The sequence below is a fragment of the Neophocaena asiaeorientalis genome, unplaced genomic scaffold, assembly GCF_003031525.2.
Source record: "Neophocaena asiaeorientalis asiaeorientalis breed wild unplaced genomic scaffold, Neophocaena_asiaeorientalis_V1.1 scaffold629, whole genome shotgun sequence".
NCBI classification, from domain to species: domain Eukaryota; kingdom Metazoa; phylum Chordata; class Mammalia; order Artiodactyla; family Phocoenidae; genus Neophocaena; species Neophocaena asiaeorientalis.
In genome coordinates, this window is record NW_020175468.1 from 3270691 (window position 1) to 3286133 (window position 15443).

Genomic DNA, 15443 nt, shown 5'->3' on the forward strand with positions numbered 1-15443 from the left:
CTTACTCTGTGCCAGGACCCTGTCCCTGAGCACTTCTGTGTGCAGAATCCACCCCCGGAATAACCCAATGAAGTAGGCACTATCATTATGTCCATTTTGCAGATGGGGACTCTGGGGCACAGAGAGGTGAAGTAACCTTCACGAGGTCACACAGCTAGTAATGTAACGGAGCTGGGATTTTTTTTTTGTTTTTTGTTTTTGTTTTTTTTTTTTCGGAGCTGGGATTTGAAATCAAGACTCTAGCTCCCAAGTCCATGCTCTTAACCACAATTTAAGGCTGCTGCCTACAGATGGCCTCCATCCTTTAAATGACCAACTCTAGCTCCCTCTGCAGTACAGATGCACTATCATTTATTCAGGCATCACTCAACTGGTGGGTAATCACTTTTTTTAATACCACAATTGGAAAGATTCAGGTTTTGTGGTGTATGAAGCTTTTACAATTTGGGGGACCCACTACAGGAAAAATTGTAAGTTACAAGTTCGAAAGGAGGTGTAGGACCTTGGAAGGGACCAGTGCAAGTTAATTGACTTTGAACCTTAAGCCTCCATCAGCATCACGCTAAATCCCAATGTGCTTTTTCCCAATAATTATTAGCAAGATTTTCAAACAGTAAAGGCAAGCCAGTTTTCCTGGGAGCACCCACATGCACCAGCACCCAGATTCTACCGTTAACATTTCCCTGAACTTGTTTGTCCGTTCATCCCCTTTATTTTATGCATTTCAAAAAGAAGTTGCCGACATCAGGGCACCACTGCAGCTTGCAAACCTTTACCTAGAGTTCAGCATTTTTAATTTTTTTCTTTTAATGTAAAAATCAGAAGTGAAATATAATTGACATGCAGGGAAACCCACAAACCTGTCTTTGCTGCTACGCCGTGTTTTTTGCACACAGGGGAACAGACGCATTTCCCCAGGACATTAAACAGTGAGAACTTCCTGAGGACACTGCCTAATGCCCCGGCTGGCAGAATCTGCCCTCGGGTAGCTGGGACCACTCCATCCCCCGGGTATCCCAGCATTTGACAGATGCTCTGCTGGCCATCTCTGGACATTAAGAGTTTCCTCCCTTTTTCCAGCAGCTTCCTTCAGACTCCCTTCCCAGGATGAAGTTACTGGGTCAAAGGCTGGGGCTTAAGGCTTTAGCAGACACTAAATGGCTTCCATTTGCACCTCAACTTACCATCCTCTGCCCCCTCCCCTATACACACACGCACACTGCAGTTTTCTTGTCTGTACAACAGTCCTTTTTAAGATGGGAGAGGGGGAGGAACAGCAGGAACAGTTCCTTAAATTGTGATGTTGGGGGAAGGAGGAGGCTCTGACGTTAGTCTCTCCCTTCAGCCATTTGTTTTATAAATTGCCTGCTCCATTTTTATAAACATCTTGTCCTGGAGCAACCTGCCTAAAGGCCATGATAAAAAATAGAGGAAGACTAACAGAAAACTAAAAGCAGTGGACACTCCTGACAAGATACCATGCACAAAGTCAAAGGAAGAGCCTGGAAGAAATGTCTGTGACATGTATGACAGTCTTTGGATCCATAATAAATAAAGAGCTACTATAAACAAACAAGAAAACAGCCCAGGAGGAAAATGGTCCAAAGGTTTGAACCAGCATGGAAAAAACCACCAGTGATCATATGAAAAGGTGCTCAACCTTACTGGTAACCATGCACGATAAAACAAAAATAGTGAGACCATACCGTAGTAAAGCTATGAGCAAACAAGGGGTGGGGGGGCTCCTGTAAGCAGAGAGCATTTTGGCTGGATCCAAATGACCTTTTAGATACACCTTCCCTGTAGCCCAGAGATTCACTTGCAGGTACTTGTCCTACAGACACATGTGAAATGGCACAGGTACACAGGTATCCCCTCCAGCTTCACCAGGAGCAATATGGGCCTGGGTGAGTGGAATCACAGCATGGTCGTACAGTGGAATTCTCTGCAGCTGTGAAAAAGAATGAGGATGCACCCTACACAGACATAAATTCCTCAACATGCACTAAATGGCAAGTTACAGAACCACATATGGTATGATCCTATCCCAGACACAGAAAAATTAAAACACTTCTGTTTCCCAATGTATACGTATGTAATTTAACAGAGTCACACGTGGAACATGACGGAACCCTTCAGAGCAAACTGCAGGGCCGGCTACCTCTGCAGAGGATTAGAATGGAGGGCAGGGCTTCCCTGGCGGCGCAGTGGTTAAGAATCCACCTGCCAATGCGGGGGACACGGGTTCGAGCCCTGGTCCAGGAAGATCCCACATGCCACAGAGCTACTAAGCCCATGCACCACAACTACTGAGCCTGTGCTCTAGAGCCCGCGAGCCACAACTACTGAAGCTCGCACGCCTAGAGCTCGTGTTCCGCAACAAAGAGCAGCCCCTGCTCAACGCAACTAGAGAAAGCCCACACGTGGCAACGAAGACCCAACGCAGCCAAAAATAAATAAATAAATTTATATTAGAAAACAAAACAAAAACCCAAACACCTCTCTCCCCTCTCTCTGCCCTGGGTCTCTCCTTCCTCCTGTAACACTGAGGGAATTACTTCTTCAGGAGCCTCAGTTTCCCCTTCTATAGAAAGGGGGGGGTGGGGAAAAAAAGGGCAAAGGTCAAGGGTGATGTTCACGTTTGTTTGGTATGTGTATGAACCGTGTCAATGACTTATAGTGAGACCAGTCCTTTATTACTTGCAGAATAAGTGTTTTTAAAAGTCCTTTATAGTGGGGGTGGGGGGGGGGGAGGATCAACCTTTCATGGACTTCAGTTTCCTCACCTTTAAAAAGGGGATAGGGACAGGGGACTTCCCTGGTGGCCCAGTGGTTAAGACTCTGCGCTTCCACTGCAGGGGGCGCAGGTTCAATCCCCGGTCAGGTAACAGATGCCACATGCCACATGGTGTGGCATAAGAAAAAGGGGGCGGGGCAGGGATAGGTAATTCCAGCCCTCCTAAACTGGCTGTCAGGGCTTGAATAGAAAGGATAGGCGGGCAGCGAACGTCAGCTACTGCTCTAAACAATGTGACATGCCTGTAGTCAAGGTGCCTGCGGTCAAGGTCTGCCTCCCTCGTCACTGCAGTGCAATGGGCCACCTCCCCCCACCAGAAACCCAAGTGCAGCCCTCCCCTCTCCCACACCCAACAGCAGCTGGCCCGTCCCCTCCGCCTACTTCTGTAAGACGCTGCTCGCTCCCGGGATGGATGCCCCTGCCTCTGCCGGACAAGCCCTCTGCCACGCCCTGGCTTCCCACCAGCCTTTGGTGGAGACGAAGGTCCTGGTACCCACATCCCTGTGTGCTAGAGGGGAACAGGCAGAGCTGCCCTCAGGAGGGAGACAAGTCACCCGCAAGGCCTGAGGTGTTGGTCAGAAGGTGCTTTATTGAAGGGCGGGGGCTCCAACATCTTGTGGCAGCTACAACCTGGGGACAGAGGGGAGACTGAGGGTGGATGGGGGGGGCCACATCCTCCTCCACGTGACACCCCCTCTTCCGGTTTGGGCCCTTCCATTTCCCCTCGGGGACCCTCCCTGGCCTGACTCTGGGGTCAGGTGGCTCTGGCAGGCTGACCCTGTCCCAGGCCTGGCCGAGGGAGCATCGCTCCATCACTGGCTACAGCAACCGGGTCTGGGAGGGGCCCCGGGACCGCTGGAGACCACTGGGGAGAAGGGGAGCGCCACTCACTGGATCTCACGGAACGCCCGCTTCTCCACCAGCTTCACTTTGTACTTGCGCTTGAACCTGGGGGAGGGAGAAGAGAGCAGTCGGCGACCTCAAGCCCATCCGGCACCCATCCAGTGGGGGAAGGTTCCCGATGCCCGCCCCATATGGCAGGCCCCGGCTCTCACTTGGCTCGCTCCCGAGGCTCGATCATGTTTCTTCTCTGGAAGCTCTTGAACCGGTCACGGAGGATGTTGCCCTCAGGCTGCGAGACACGGACAGGGAGACCTCAGCTGGTGCTAGGCAGAAACCCCAGGGCCCTGACCGCTCCACAGGGTCCAGTGGAGGTGGGGGAGTCCGCCCCGCAGTCCCCCCATTAGCCAAGGCCCCGAGTCTGGCCTCACGTACACCAGAGGCTCAGCCTGGCCCTGAGCTCATGGGGTGATAGGTACTGACCCATGGGCCGGCCCTGAGCTGGGCTTGGAGGAAGCAACACGAAGGAGGCTGGAGAAGGGGGAATGGGTGTGGCCGGCAGGGGAGAGCAGGGGCAGAGGTGGGGTCAGAAGAAGGGTGCACAGTCGGCCCACTACAAGTACAGCTGGCTGGAGCCCCAAGGCACGTCAGACCACACAGGGTCTGTGGCTGTGTGAGCTGGGCTTCCTCCCGGGGGCACTGGGGAGCCACAGGAGGCTCCGAGTGGGGGAGGAACAGGGTCTATTTTGAGCTTTAGAAAGACCCCTCTGGGACTGAAGACGCTGAGAGTGGGGCCCGCAGACCAGGGGCTACAATGGGACCTGGCCAGGAGGAACAGTCTTCTGAGGGCCCCAGGTTCCAACTATCCATCACTCGGCCCCTCATCCCCAGGGACCCCGTGCCCTCAGCCCCCAGGCATCAGCCCAACCAGCCCAGCCTGGGGGCAGCCATGATGTCGCCCATAGTCCCTGAGGGACACGGGGAGCAAGGATGGGTATCATCACCAGGCACGGGTGTCTCCCCTACAGTCCCCCAACCCCCCAGCCAGACAAGTACCTTCAGGGTCCTGAGTGAGTCAGACAGCTCCGAGCTGAGCTGCACATCAATGTCGGGGTCCTGATACCTGGGGAATGTGGGGCGTCCGGTGTGGGCGGGGGGGGGGGGGAGGTGAGCCTGGCCCAGGACACAGGGCCAAAGACCCCTCTTGGGAACAAGAGGCCGGGCAGTGGGGTTGAGAACACGGAACTCTGGGGGAAAGAGATGGTCTCCCAGGAGAGGCCCAGGCTGAGCAAAGATAGGAAGGCACCAGATAGGGGATTTGGACCCCTCCCAGACTCCCAGGGAGCCCCCAGCCCAGGCCTCACTTGAGCCGCCCCAGCCGGCGGGGTCTGTCCGCCTCTGCCAGCCGCTGTGCCTGCCGCCGCTCCCGCTGTCGAGCCAGCTCTGCCAGCCGCTGTGCCACCTGCGCCTTGATCCCGCGCAGCCTGAAGACCTCCTGGTGCCGAAGCCGGGCGGCCCGCACCGCAGCCTGCTGCACCCTCTGCGGGGACAGGCGAGGTCAGGGGCCAGGTCAAGCACCACCTCGCCCCGGGCCTTTCCTCCACCTGCTCCCAGGTCACAGCAGCTGTTTCTCCACAGCGCTTGCTTTCCTTTTTTAAAAATTTTATTTGTTTTTGGCTGCATTGGGTCTTCACTGCCGTGCCTGGGCTTTCTCTAGTTGCCGCAAGCGGGGGCTACTCTTCACTGCAGCGTGTGGGCTTCTCGTTGTGGTGGCTTCTCTTGTTGCAGAGTACGGGCTCAAGGCACGTGGGCTTCATTAGTTGTGGCACGCGGGCTTTAGTAGTTGTGGCTCACGGGCTCTAGAGCACAGGCTCAGTAGTTGTGGCGCACGGGCTTAGTTGCTCTGTGGTATGTGGGATCTTCCCGGACCAGGGCTCGAACCCGTGTCCCCTGCACTGGCAGGCGGATTCTTAACCACTGCACCACCAGGGAAGCCCAGTGCTTGTTTCGTGAACTGACCTTCCTTATCCGTTTTTCTCTGTGGTTCATAAACCCTCCCCAGCCCCCACCCCCGAACATCATCACCAGGGCAGCAGGGCCTGACCTGGCGTGTTCCCCGCTGCATCCTCTGAGCCCAGAGAGGCATCTGGAGGATGCCAGGAACTAGGTCTCAGCTGACAAAGGAGCTTCAAGGATGCCAAAGAGCCCAAAAAAACCAGGCTGCAGGCAGGAGAAACCAGGCTGCGGGACTGGGCAGAGCAGACTGGAGCCCAGGGTGCTCACCAGCATCCGGGCAGCCTTCTCCCGCCGCCGCTGCTGCTCCGTCTTCTTCTCCGCGGAGGCCGGGCGGACGGCTGTGGGAGAGGCCTCTGCTCCCGTGGCCTGGTCTCCTCCAACCTCGGGACCCTCGTCCTGGCCCTTGCCGGGCTCCCCTTCCCCATCCGACTCCTCCAGCAGCCCCTGGCACATCTCCTGGAAGGCAGACTCCTGGGGAGAGGGAGCAGGTCAGGCGCAAGGCAGGGAGCGGGCAGGAAGGGTGGGCGAGTGGGCCTGGGCTCACCTGGGTGGCGGCCCGCTCTGAGGCCGGCGGGGCCAGCTGCCGCTCCAGCTTCTCTGCTGCCTTCTGCCGCAGCAGCTCCACCTCATGAGCCGCCCGGAGCAGGGTCTGGGAGGGGGCGGGGATGCAGGTGAGGACCCAGGCCCTGGAGGCCTCTCCTGGGAGTTACAGACCCGGCCCTCTTACCTCCCACCTGCACCTCCACCCCAGGGCTCAGCCCACCCCCCTCGATGGCCCAGGCGCCCCCTCCTCTCCCTGGCCTCCCTGCACCGGCCGAAGGGGGCTTCTAATCCCTAATCTCACATCTGCTCTGCCCGTCCTCTTAAAGGACAGTCTGGTCTCTACACACTGCAGGGTTCCACTTCTAGGAAGTGCCCTGAACAGGCACACACACACAGACAGGAAGAAGTGGTGGCTGCCCGAGACCAGGGGAAATGGGGAACTGGGGGGTGACGGCTGATGGGCATTAGCTTTCTTTCTGGGGTGATGAAAATGTTCTAAATTGGACTGTAGTGATGGCCACACAACTCTGCATATACTAAACACCACTGAATTGTGTCCTGTAGGTGAGTGAATCACACGCATGGAAATTATATCCTGATAAAGCGATTATATTAAAAAAGAGAGAAAAAGAAAACGACAACGTCTCCCCGTGAGCGACAGCCTCTGCCTGTGGCCGACCTCATCCTCTCAATGTTTCGCGCGGCGCTGTTTGTCCCGTAGACGCTGTTCCCCGGGAGAGGGACACGGCCCCCTGCCCCTGGTCAGCTAAGAGTCTGTCTCACGGGGAACAACGCTGAACAGCATTCACAGGAGCACCTGCGTCTACTCAGTGACCTCGATTTCTCTCCAGGAACCTGAGCTCCCAGAGGGCGGGGGTTTGTCCCCTCTCTGTTCGTGACACCTGTACCCGACAGATGTCTGTGAGATAAACACTGACTCTTGCCACCGGCTTTTCCTGTTGCTAAACTACCTTCACCCTTGCACAAAGCTTACTAGGTCACACGTTTTGTTGCCAACAGCTGAAAGTCTTATTTTTTTTTTTTTAGTTGAAAGCCTTTTGCATTACGTCCCACAGAGTTCCTGAAACGTGCCACAGTCTCACCCATCTCTGGGCCTTTGCACATGCTGTTCCCTCCGACTGGAACACCCCCACTCCTTCCTCTCTTACCATAACAAACTGCCCCCAGTCTCAGCTCTGATATCCCATTCTCCAGCAAGCCCTCCGTGACTCCCAAGGCTGGGTCTGATGCGCCCCCATGCCCTTCCATCCCAGCCCTGCCCACTCTGGGTCATCACTGTGCGGGAACAGGTCTGTCTCCCCGACTGGACCACGAGCCCTGGGAGGGCATGCTGACCAAATGGCCAAGCAGCGAGTGAGAGGCCCGGCGGGGCGGCGTACCTGGTGGTCCTCAAAGGTCGGGTTGTAGGAAGCTCCCGCGGGCATCACCTCCACGGCAGGCGCCTTGGAGGGCTTGGTGTGGAGACGCTGTGGCCGCTGGAGGAGGACAAGACCAAGGCAGGCTAAGGCCCGGGAGCGCCATGACTCAAGCTCCCACAAGTGCTGGGACCCGGGCCCGGGAGGCGGCAGAGGCCTCAGCACGGCGCACGGCCTTCAAGCTGGGAGGTGCCTGCGGCAGCTGGAACAATGGACAGCTGGTACCGCAGGCGCGGCAACCCCAGGACGAGCACGCAGGGACCCCGCTTGTCTTTCCTGAGTAGGGTTCCTGTCGCCAGAGCGGTGGGGAGGGTGACACTTGCAAAACCGTATGGTACGGTCATCAGACCATCACTGAGATCGGCAGCTGTGCCTGGCAGAGGGCATGAGGTTCTGTGTCTGTCAGTGCAGGACACCGCAGACAAGGGCTGACAGACACTTAAGAGTGTAGCCCTGCGCCCCCGGGAGCTTGGGAGAAACGCAGGGCCACGGGCTCACCTGAAACCAGCTAACCAGAACCTGCACTTTAACAAACCCCCAGGTGACCCGAGTGCACGCTCAGCTCTGAGCAGCATCTCCCCGTCTGGACGTGCCACGTCCCTGCTCGGCTGGCCTCCACCCCAGCAAAGGCTCCCCGTCTACAGCAGAAGCCTGGGGGTCGCCCCTGACGCCCCCTGCCCCTCCCCACAGCCAACTGCCCGCCAGGCTGGGTGCTTCTGCCCGAGGACTTGCCTTGGGTCACCCCCTTCACCCCCGCACTGGGGTGCCCGGCCCCACCTGTCCCACCTCCTCAGAGCGGCCCACAATCCCACCGCTCCCATGTGCAAAAGCACTTAGGATAAAAGCCCACAGCCCCAAGCGGGCTCCCGCAGCCTTCTCCCACCCCCGACCAGCGGGCCTCCGCACCCTACAGTCGCGCCCTCGCTGGAGGCTCCGCCCCCCCATCTCTGCAGGCTCGCTCACTACACCAGGTCTCCTGCCCCTTAGTACCATCTTACTTTCCAGGGAAGGTTTCCCTCATCTCCCTGAAGCACGTCCCACCGACCTGCCGCCACTCTGCTCTGTGCCCTGGAGGTGGCACTGCCTGCCTAGCTCCAGCAAGTGGGCTCCCGGTCACAGGACGGTCGGGCTCTGACGCTGAGGCTCTACGGCCTGAACGCTCCCCAACGCCGCGCTCTGACCCCTATCCCCCAGGACGCCCTTCTGACGAATTCTCACCTTCACACCTTTCTTCTTGGTCTGCTCCAGGAAAAAAGAGTCCTGGTACTCCAAGGGCCGGTCCAGAGGGTCTGCGGAGGCAGCGAGGGGCTGCTGCTGGGGGAACATCGGGACCCCGAGGGCCTCCCTCCCAGCCCTCCTCCCTTAAGATGGCACCGAAGCACTGACTGCAAGATGGCCCGGGAAGGACTGACTCTCAGACCCCAGAGGGCTTCGAACGCCAAGCAAAAGAGCATGTGGACGGGGTGCAGAAAGCAGAGGAGACCCCAGGCGGAGGGGCAGGAGCCGGCCCACTTGCAAAAGGGGAGCACGAGCAGGAAAACGGGGCCACTTTAAGACTCCTGACTCGGGCTTCCCTGGTGGCGCAGTGGTTGAGAGTCCGCCTGCCGATGCAGGGCACACGACAAGACTCCTGACTCTGCCTAAGACCCTCAAAGCGCCCCCCGCAGGGCGCCCCCCCTTAGACACGGCACGCCGCAGCTGGGACACTCACTGTCTTTGACCCAAAGGTCATAGAAGGGCCGCTCAACGGTGTCCTGTGGCCCCGGCTTGGCTTTGGCCACAGGAGGGTGGAGGAGCCGGGCCTGAGCCCTGCGCACCTCCCGGGGCAACTCGCCCTGCTCTGCCAGCCTCTCCCATAGCTGCTCCTTCCGCTTGAGCTTCCTGGCGTTGGGGACCTGGTGGGCGCGGATGCTGGGCCGGGGAGAAGCGGCACAGGCGCAGCGGGTGAGGCGGGCTCCCCCTGCCCCGGCCAGGCATCCCAGCACCTCCTCCCTCCACAGGGGGCCTCCTCACTCGATCCAGCAGCTTCAGAGACCACCTCCCCATGTCTGCCCCCAGCCCAGGCCTCTCTCCTGAGCCCCAGACCTAACAACACAACAGCCCCTGGGGCCCTTGCCCTGGATGTCTCCCAGGGACCTCACACACCATTTCACAACCAACCTCAGCATCGCTCCACTGTCCGCCCCATCAGCCATCCACGCCCCACCCCCACTTCAGGGGTCAGTCACTAAGCCCTGCCTAACCCATCCCCTGGCCGTGGCTGCCCACCCAGCCCTCCCTTCCATCCCCAGAGCCCTCGGCCATGTCCAGGCCCATCCTCGCCTGCCCAGCCACAGCACCCTGGCCCCAGCCTCACTGCCTCCAATCCGCTCTCCAAAGCGCAAATCCGACCCCGTCCTCCCCTCCAGTGCCCTTCACCTATCACCCACCCTCCCCAGAATTCCTTTAGGGTCAGGAAGTGAACAGGGCCTGCACAGAAGGGCGTGAGGCCAGAACCAAAAGGGAAGGAGGGTCTGGGGCTGGTGGGACACTCACTCTTTGGGTGCAGGGACCTTGGACGTGTTCTCTAGAATGAGGTCGATCCGAAGGGGTTTCTTGAGAAGCAGCGACCTCTTCTGACCTTTGGTCCTCTTCTTGTTCGGCTCTGGGGGTGGAAGAAAGGAAAGAATTAAGGCCTCAGGCCTCCTCACTACCCAAGACCAACTTCCCACTCCCCTCATTCCGGCTCCCCTGGAGACCTGCATCCCAGTACAGACCTGGAGGGCCCAGGCTGACCCCAGGCTCCCACCTGAGGAAAGAGGCCCCCGCAAGGGCAGGGCCCAGGGTGCCCAAGCTGTGACTCCCCACACCACATCCATTTCCTGGGCCAGCTGGAGGTAGCCCTGTGCTGGGGACACAGAGGAGTCAGACCCACAGCCCTGCAGACAAGGGGCTTCCAGAGGCAACAGGGAAGAGGCCACAGAACCACTAACGCTAACAAGGAAGAAAGCAGGTGGTCAGGTGACATGAGGCCCAGGGTGCTGGACTCAGGACCCAAGACAGCCGATTCTCAGCACAAGAGAATTTGCTGCTTTTACTTCTAAAGCCTAATAGTAAAAAGGACTCTAGAATAAAACATACTAGGATGGAATCCGCATCCTTCCATTTGCTAAGGGACCTCATGAAAGTGACTTTCCTCCTCTGTGCTGCCAAAATGAGGTTTAATGCCTACCTCACGGGATCAGGCGAAGATGTACTGGGCTGACCAAAAACGTCGTTCGCGGTTTGCCATAACATCTTACGGAAAAACCCAAACAAACTTTTTGGCCAACCCAATAATTACAGCTGACCACTGAACAACATGGGTTTGAACTGCGAGTCCACTTATATACCAAGGTTTGTTTCAACAGCAAATACTGCAGGAACACACACTCTGCAGTTAGTTGAATCCACAGATGTGGAACCAAGGTACAGAGGGCCGACTACAAATTACACGTGGATCTTCGACCCCATGGAACGTCAGCACCCCTGACCCCTGCATCGTTCAAGGGTCCGCAGTGTTTCGACTCCACAGCACAGGGATCACCCGTGAAAGCGCGCAATCGCTATTATCCTTCTGCTTTTTTTTTTTTTTTTAAATCTAAAGCAGAATCTGTAACTACTTCCTCGCCTGTTCACCAGGGCAGCTCCCTACCTTTACTCTTCTGTTCACAGAGCAGATCTCCTCACTCCTGTGAAAGTCGACCTCTTTAATACCCCTTCCTTACCTGCTCAAAGACCGCTCTCCCCCAAGAGGTCCTTTCACTTCCCTTAGACCAGACCCCTTGACTGACCTCATACATGCTCATCAAGGCCATCCTGCTGCTACAGCAGCCTGACGTTTTGCTCATTAAAGCTATCGGCTTTCCCGTTCAAACGGACCCCTCAGCTTTTCTAGCCCCTCCTTAAAACAAGTCGCTTATCCTACATCTGTTTCTCCAGGTATTGACAGTTAACCTTATTACTCACTGAAGCAAACCCCAACTTGCTCCTCCTCCACTTGTTTTAGAAGGTCCCGACCCTGCATTTTGGCAAATTAAAGCAAGCGGGTCAAGATGGGTCTCTTATTCAAGTTGATCCTTTTGTTCTCATTAAAGGAAAAACAGGTACGATTCCTTACAGCAAGTCCCTGACTTGGTTTTCTGCAAATTAACGGAGACCTCCTGATTTATGATTATCTACTCAACAAGGCAGACCCCGACTGGATTCTCTGGGCATTGAGACCTCTCTGAAACCTCAGAAGAAAAAGTGAGTTCTTTAGGTTAGTCCCTAACTTGCTTTCTGTTCATTCCAGGTCCTCTTGTTTATATAGTAAATACCTTTTTTTTTTTTTGCAGGCATTTTCCACCCAAGCCACGTCATTAACACAGATCCTTTTACAGGCTGAGGGAGCCTCAATAAGGACTAATCATCGCCATACACCCGCCACAAAAACCCTTTCTCACCTTCATTCTTGGAGCCAGTGTCCACGAAGAAGAGTTTTTCATCGGGGGCCTCTGATATCAAGCCACTGGAAAATAGAAATTCAGAATGTCAGCCATACATGTTGGGGAGAGGAGCACGAAACTAAGAAAGGAACAGGTTTAACCTCTCCGGGCTCAGCTTTCCTGTTATGCTCATTCAAGTACAAGCTTCCCGCCTGGGACCCCTCCAGGCCAGAGCTCCTCCCTCCAGTTTGCAGAATTTACTACGTAAAACGCACTCAACTAGGCTGGGTGCGTGGTACGTACTGATATCAGAAAAGTGTTTGTGGTTTACCTAGATTCTAATTTAACTGGGCGTCTTGTACCCGGTGACCCTATCAAGTCCCACAGGCCGTCACCCGGAGTTCCCAGTCTAACCCCTCGGCTTCCCCAGCGGTGCCAGACAGGGGCTCCCAGGCCCCCGGAAGTCCCCCCAGGCAGCTCGGCCTCGCACCCCGCCACAGAGAACTTGGCCCACCTGTCCGCAGTCCCGCCCCACTCACCCGCTCGTGCGCTCCTGCAGCCGCACGTCCTCCAGGAACTGATCGACCTCCAATCCCAGCGGCTCCTGAGCTAGCCGCCGCCAGCCCCGCTTCTTATTTCTTGGGCCTCGCCGCCGCCGCCTCAGCGCCGGGTCCACCGAAGTGGGCCGCAGCCCCAGAAAGCCGGAATTGGCCTCGCTTTTCGAGCACTGCCCACCACCACCACCACCACTTCCCACCGCCATCTTGTTAAAGGAAGAACTTCTTCTCTGGCGCCCGGAAATCCGGTTTGGGGCATGCGCGCGCCGAAATCCCGCCCCTTCCCGTGACCTACTTCCGGCGTCCGCCATCTTGGTAGGGTGGCTGGAGACGCAAAGGGGCGGGGAGGCTAGTATCTTGGTAAAGGATAAATGGCTCCTCCCTCTTCTGCAGATTCCGGTTCCCCCCAGGTTGTAGGTTTGGGGCCCTAGCCCTAGGCAAAATACCTTTCCTGGTCGCCTAGGAATTCTTTTAAAATCTGAGTATCATTTTTAATTTGTTGTATTTTTTAAAAATCTAGTTTTCTTAAAAAAGAAAAGTTATACCCGTCAGTGACAGATTCGGCACACAAGACTTTCCAATCTCAGAACGTTTGACCTGTCAATGTTCCAACCCTAGAATCTTGGAAATCAAGAGTTTTCGGAATGTCGAGGTTGGCAGCACAGAACATTTACGTGCGAGAAATGTTAGAAACATACATTATTAGAACCCTAGAAGCACAGGCTCAGAATCATTAATCTTGGGTAAGCTACATAGTTGTGCCTCAGTTGCTTCATCCGTAAAATGGGGGCGATAATGGTTCATCTGCCTCATAGGTTATTCTGGAGATTAAACAAAGTAATATATACAAAACCCTTAAGATTGTGCCGGGATCTAAATGTTAACTATTGTTATTACCTCGCCCCCTGAGACTTTATCTTAGAACCAATTAATCTATGCTGTTTACAAATAAGGAAAGGAGCTCAGATGCCCTTGGGCCCTGGCAACCATCCGTAGGGCTCCAGAGCCTCATAAGGCCGTTCTCCACTCGAAAAGAAAAAAGGCACAGAGAAGGAAGGCGCCACGCGGGGGGGTTACACAGCGGAACTCGGCCTGGGGAAGGTGACAGGCCCGGGATTTGGCCCTGGAGACCTGATCACCCACCACCTGGGGCAGGGGGTTCAGCGACCGGCCAGCCTAGCTCTCGTGTGTCCACCAGGGGGCGCCAGGAGCCGCGCCACCGGGCGCGCGTGGGCGGGGAGGGCGCGAGGCCAGAGTGTCCCGGGGGCCGTGGGTGTGGCCTCGGGTGTGAGTCGGCGAGACCACGAGCGGGATCCCCCCTGGGCGTGAGCGAGCGCGTGCGCACACTTTGGTGGTCCTAATGGGCAGCATCACCTCCTACCCCTCCGGGAGCCCGCTTGTCCTCGGTGTTTCGTGTCAGAAGCTATGTACCCAGGTTGTGTGGGTGGACGTCGGCGGGCAGGGAGGAGGACGGGGGCACCTTGTAACCAAGTTGGCACACACACACATACACACAACCCCACGGCCCAGGGCTTGGTTCCCAGGCCCCCGCGGCAGGAGGTTTGAGGGAGGGATGTCCCGGAGGGAGGGCCTCAGAGTAACTTTTCTTCGGAAAATATGTCGGTCTGGTCCCCAGCCCAGGCCTGAGTCATCAGGCTCCCGCAGCATTGAGTCACGGCCTCCACCTCTGCCCCTGAGAGCCTGGAGGGTACCCCCCTGAAGTTCTGCCCAGGGCTCTCCTTCCCCAGAGGGTTTGGTGGGGAGAGCGATCCCCACCTCTAATCCGTCCCAAGACAGCCTGACTCCCACAGGGAAAGAAGCCATGGCTTTATTTGCACTGTGGGAACGCTATTACGTTCACAATCCCCTCCCAGGCACGGGGTGAGGGGTGATGGGCGTGGGAATCCCAGCAAACACCTTGGAGGGGGCATCGTCCCCATCTGTTTCGCGCTTCCCCATCTTTTCCGTGTGGTCCCCCACCAGGGTCAAGCACTAATACGTAGTGAAGGCAGGAAAAGGTGTGTGTGTAGGGGGGGTGAGAGTTCCCTTTAGGGGAGGGAAGGGAGGGTTGTAGCACCAAGAGCCCCTCCCCCCACGACGTCCCTGAAAAGGGGACTAAAATAACATCCTGGGGCCTATCTGGCAGGGGCTCCACTTAAATATGGACTGATGGTGGGCCGAGAGGCTGTGCCCCAGCAGTCTAAAATTCGGACCACCAGCTGCGGGGAGCCTGAGGTGGGGGGAGCAGGCTGGGCTTTCAATCCAGGGCAGGTGAGTGGAGGACAGAAAGGCCTCGGAGTGGACGCCTTCTGGGAGAAGCAGGGATGGAAGGCGGTTTTTGGTCTGCAGAGGATCCTTCTTAAAGAAAGGGGTGTAGCAGGAACTGGGGGGAGGGGCTGAGGGGGTCCAGCTGAGGAAGTAGGAGGTGTGTCTCCCCCCTGAGCCCCCAGTGGTGCCAAGACCTGAGGACACCATGGGGTGGAGGGTCCCCGCCTGGCTGGGCAAGAGGAAGCAGGGCAAGGAAATGACTGTTAGTCATTTCAACCAAGTGGCCGCTCACTTATGAGGGGTCCTGCTCAGAATCACGGATCAGACGGGTTAGGCCTGGGGGTGTGTCTCTGTGTGTTTGAGTGATTCTGTAGGTGGTCTCTCCTGAGAATGTCAGCTCCATGAGGGCATATAGAGGTGTCTGTTTTGCTCTCTGCTGTAATCCCCAGTGCCTAGAAGGAGCCCTGAACATAGTAGGTGCTCAAACAAATTTTTGAATGAATGATGCATGGATGGATGCTTCTGTGTGTGTGTGTGTGTG

The 15443-nt window shown here is 56.7% G+C and overlaps 1 protein-coding gene and 1 non-coding gene across 5 annotated transcripts; both read right to left on the reverse strand.

Annotated features, from left to right (window-relative positions):
- Positions 1–1819: 1819 nt before the first annotated feature.
- NOP53 (NOP53 ribosome biogenesis factor) lies at positions 1820–12851 on the reverse strand. Of its 4 annotated transcripts, none has more exons than XM_024768641.1 (14): positions 12617–12849; positions 12096–12160; positions 10168–10276; positions 9344–9543; positions 8851–8921; positions 7597–7692; positions 6198–6302; positions 5921–6124; positions 5002–5177; positions 4694–4760; positions 3853–3929; positions 3689–3745; positions 3179–3305; positions 1820–1951 (listed from the first exon to the last, which is right to left on the reverse strand). In XM_024768641.1, exons 1-14 carry the CDS (start codon positions 12838–12840, stop codon positions 1835–1837), a joined length of 1695 nt encoding a protein of 564 aa, XP_024624409.1. In that variant the 5' UTR covers positions 12841–12849; the 3' UTR covers positions 1820–1834. The 4 variants fall into 4 exon arrangements, with proteins under 4 accessions (XP_024624409.1, XP_024624412.1, XP_024624413.1 ...); XM_024768644.1 differs by lacking the exon at positions 1820–1951 and adding an exon at positions 2540–2584; XM_024768645.1 differs by lacking the exons at positions 1820–1951; positions 3179–3305 and adding an exon at positions 3367–3427 and having other exon boundaries at positions 12617–12851.
- On the reverse strand, positions 4537–4647 carry LOC112415698 (small nucleolar RNA SNORD23). The gene has a single exon (XR_003006353.1). It is a non-coding gene; the product is annotated as a small nucleolar RNA SNORD23 (small nucleolar RNA).
- Positions 12852–15443: the final 2592 nt, after the last annotated feature.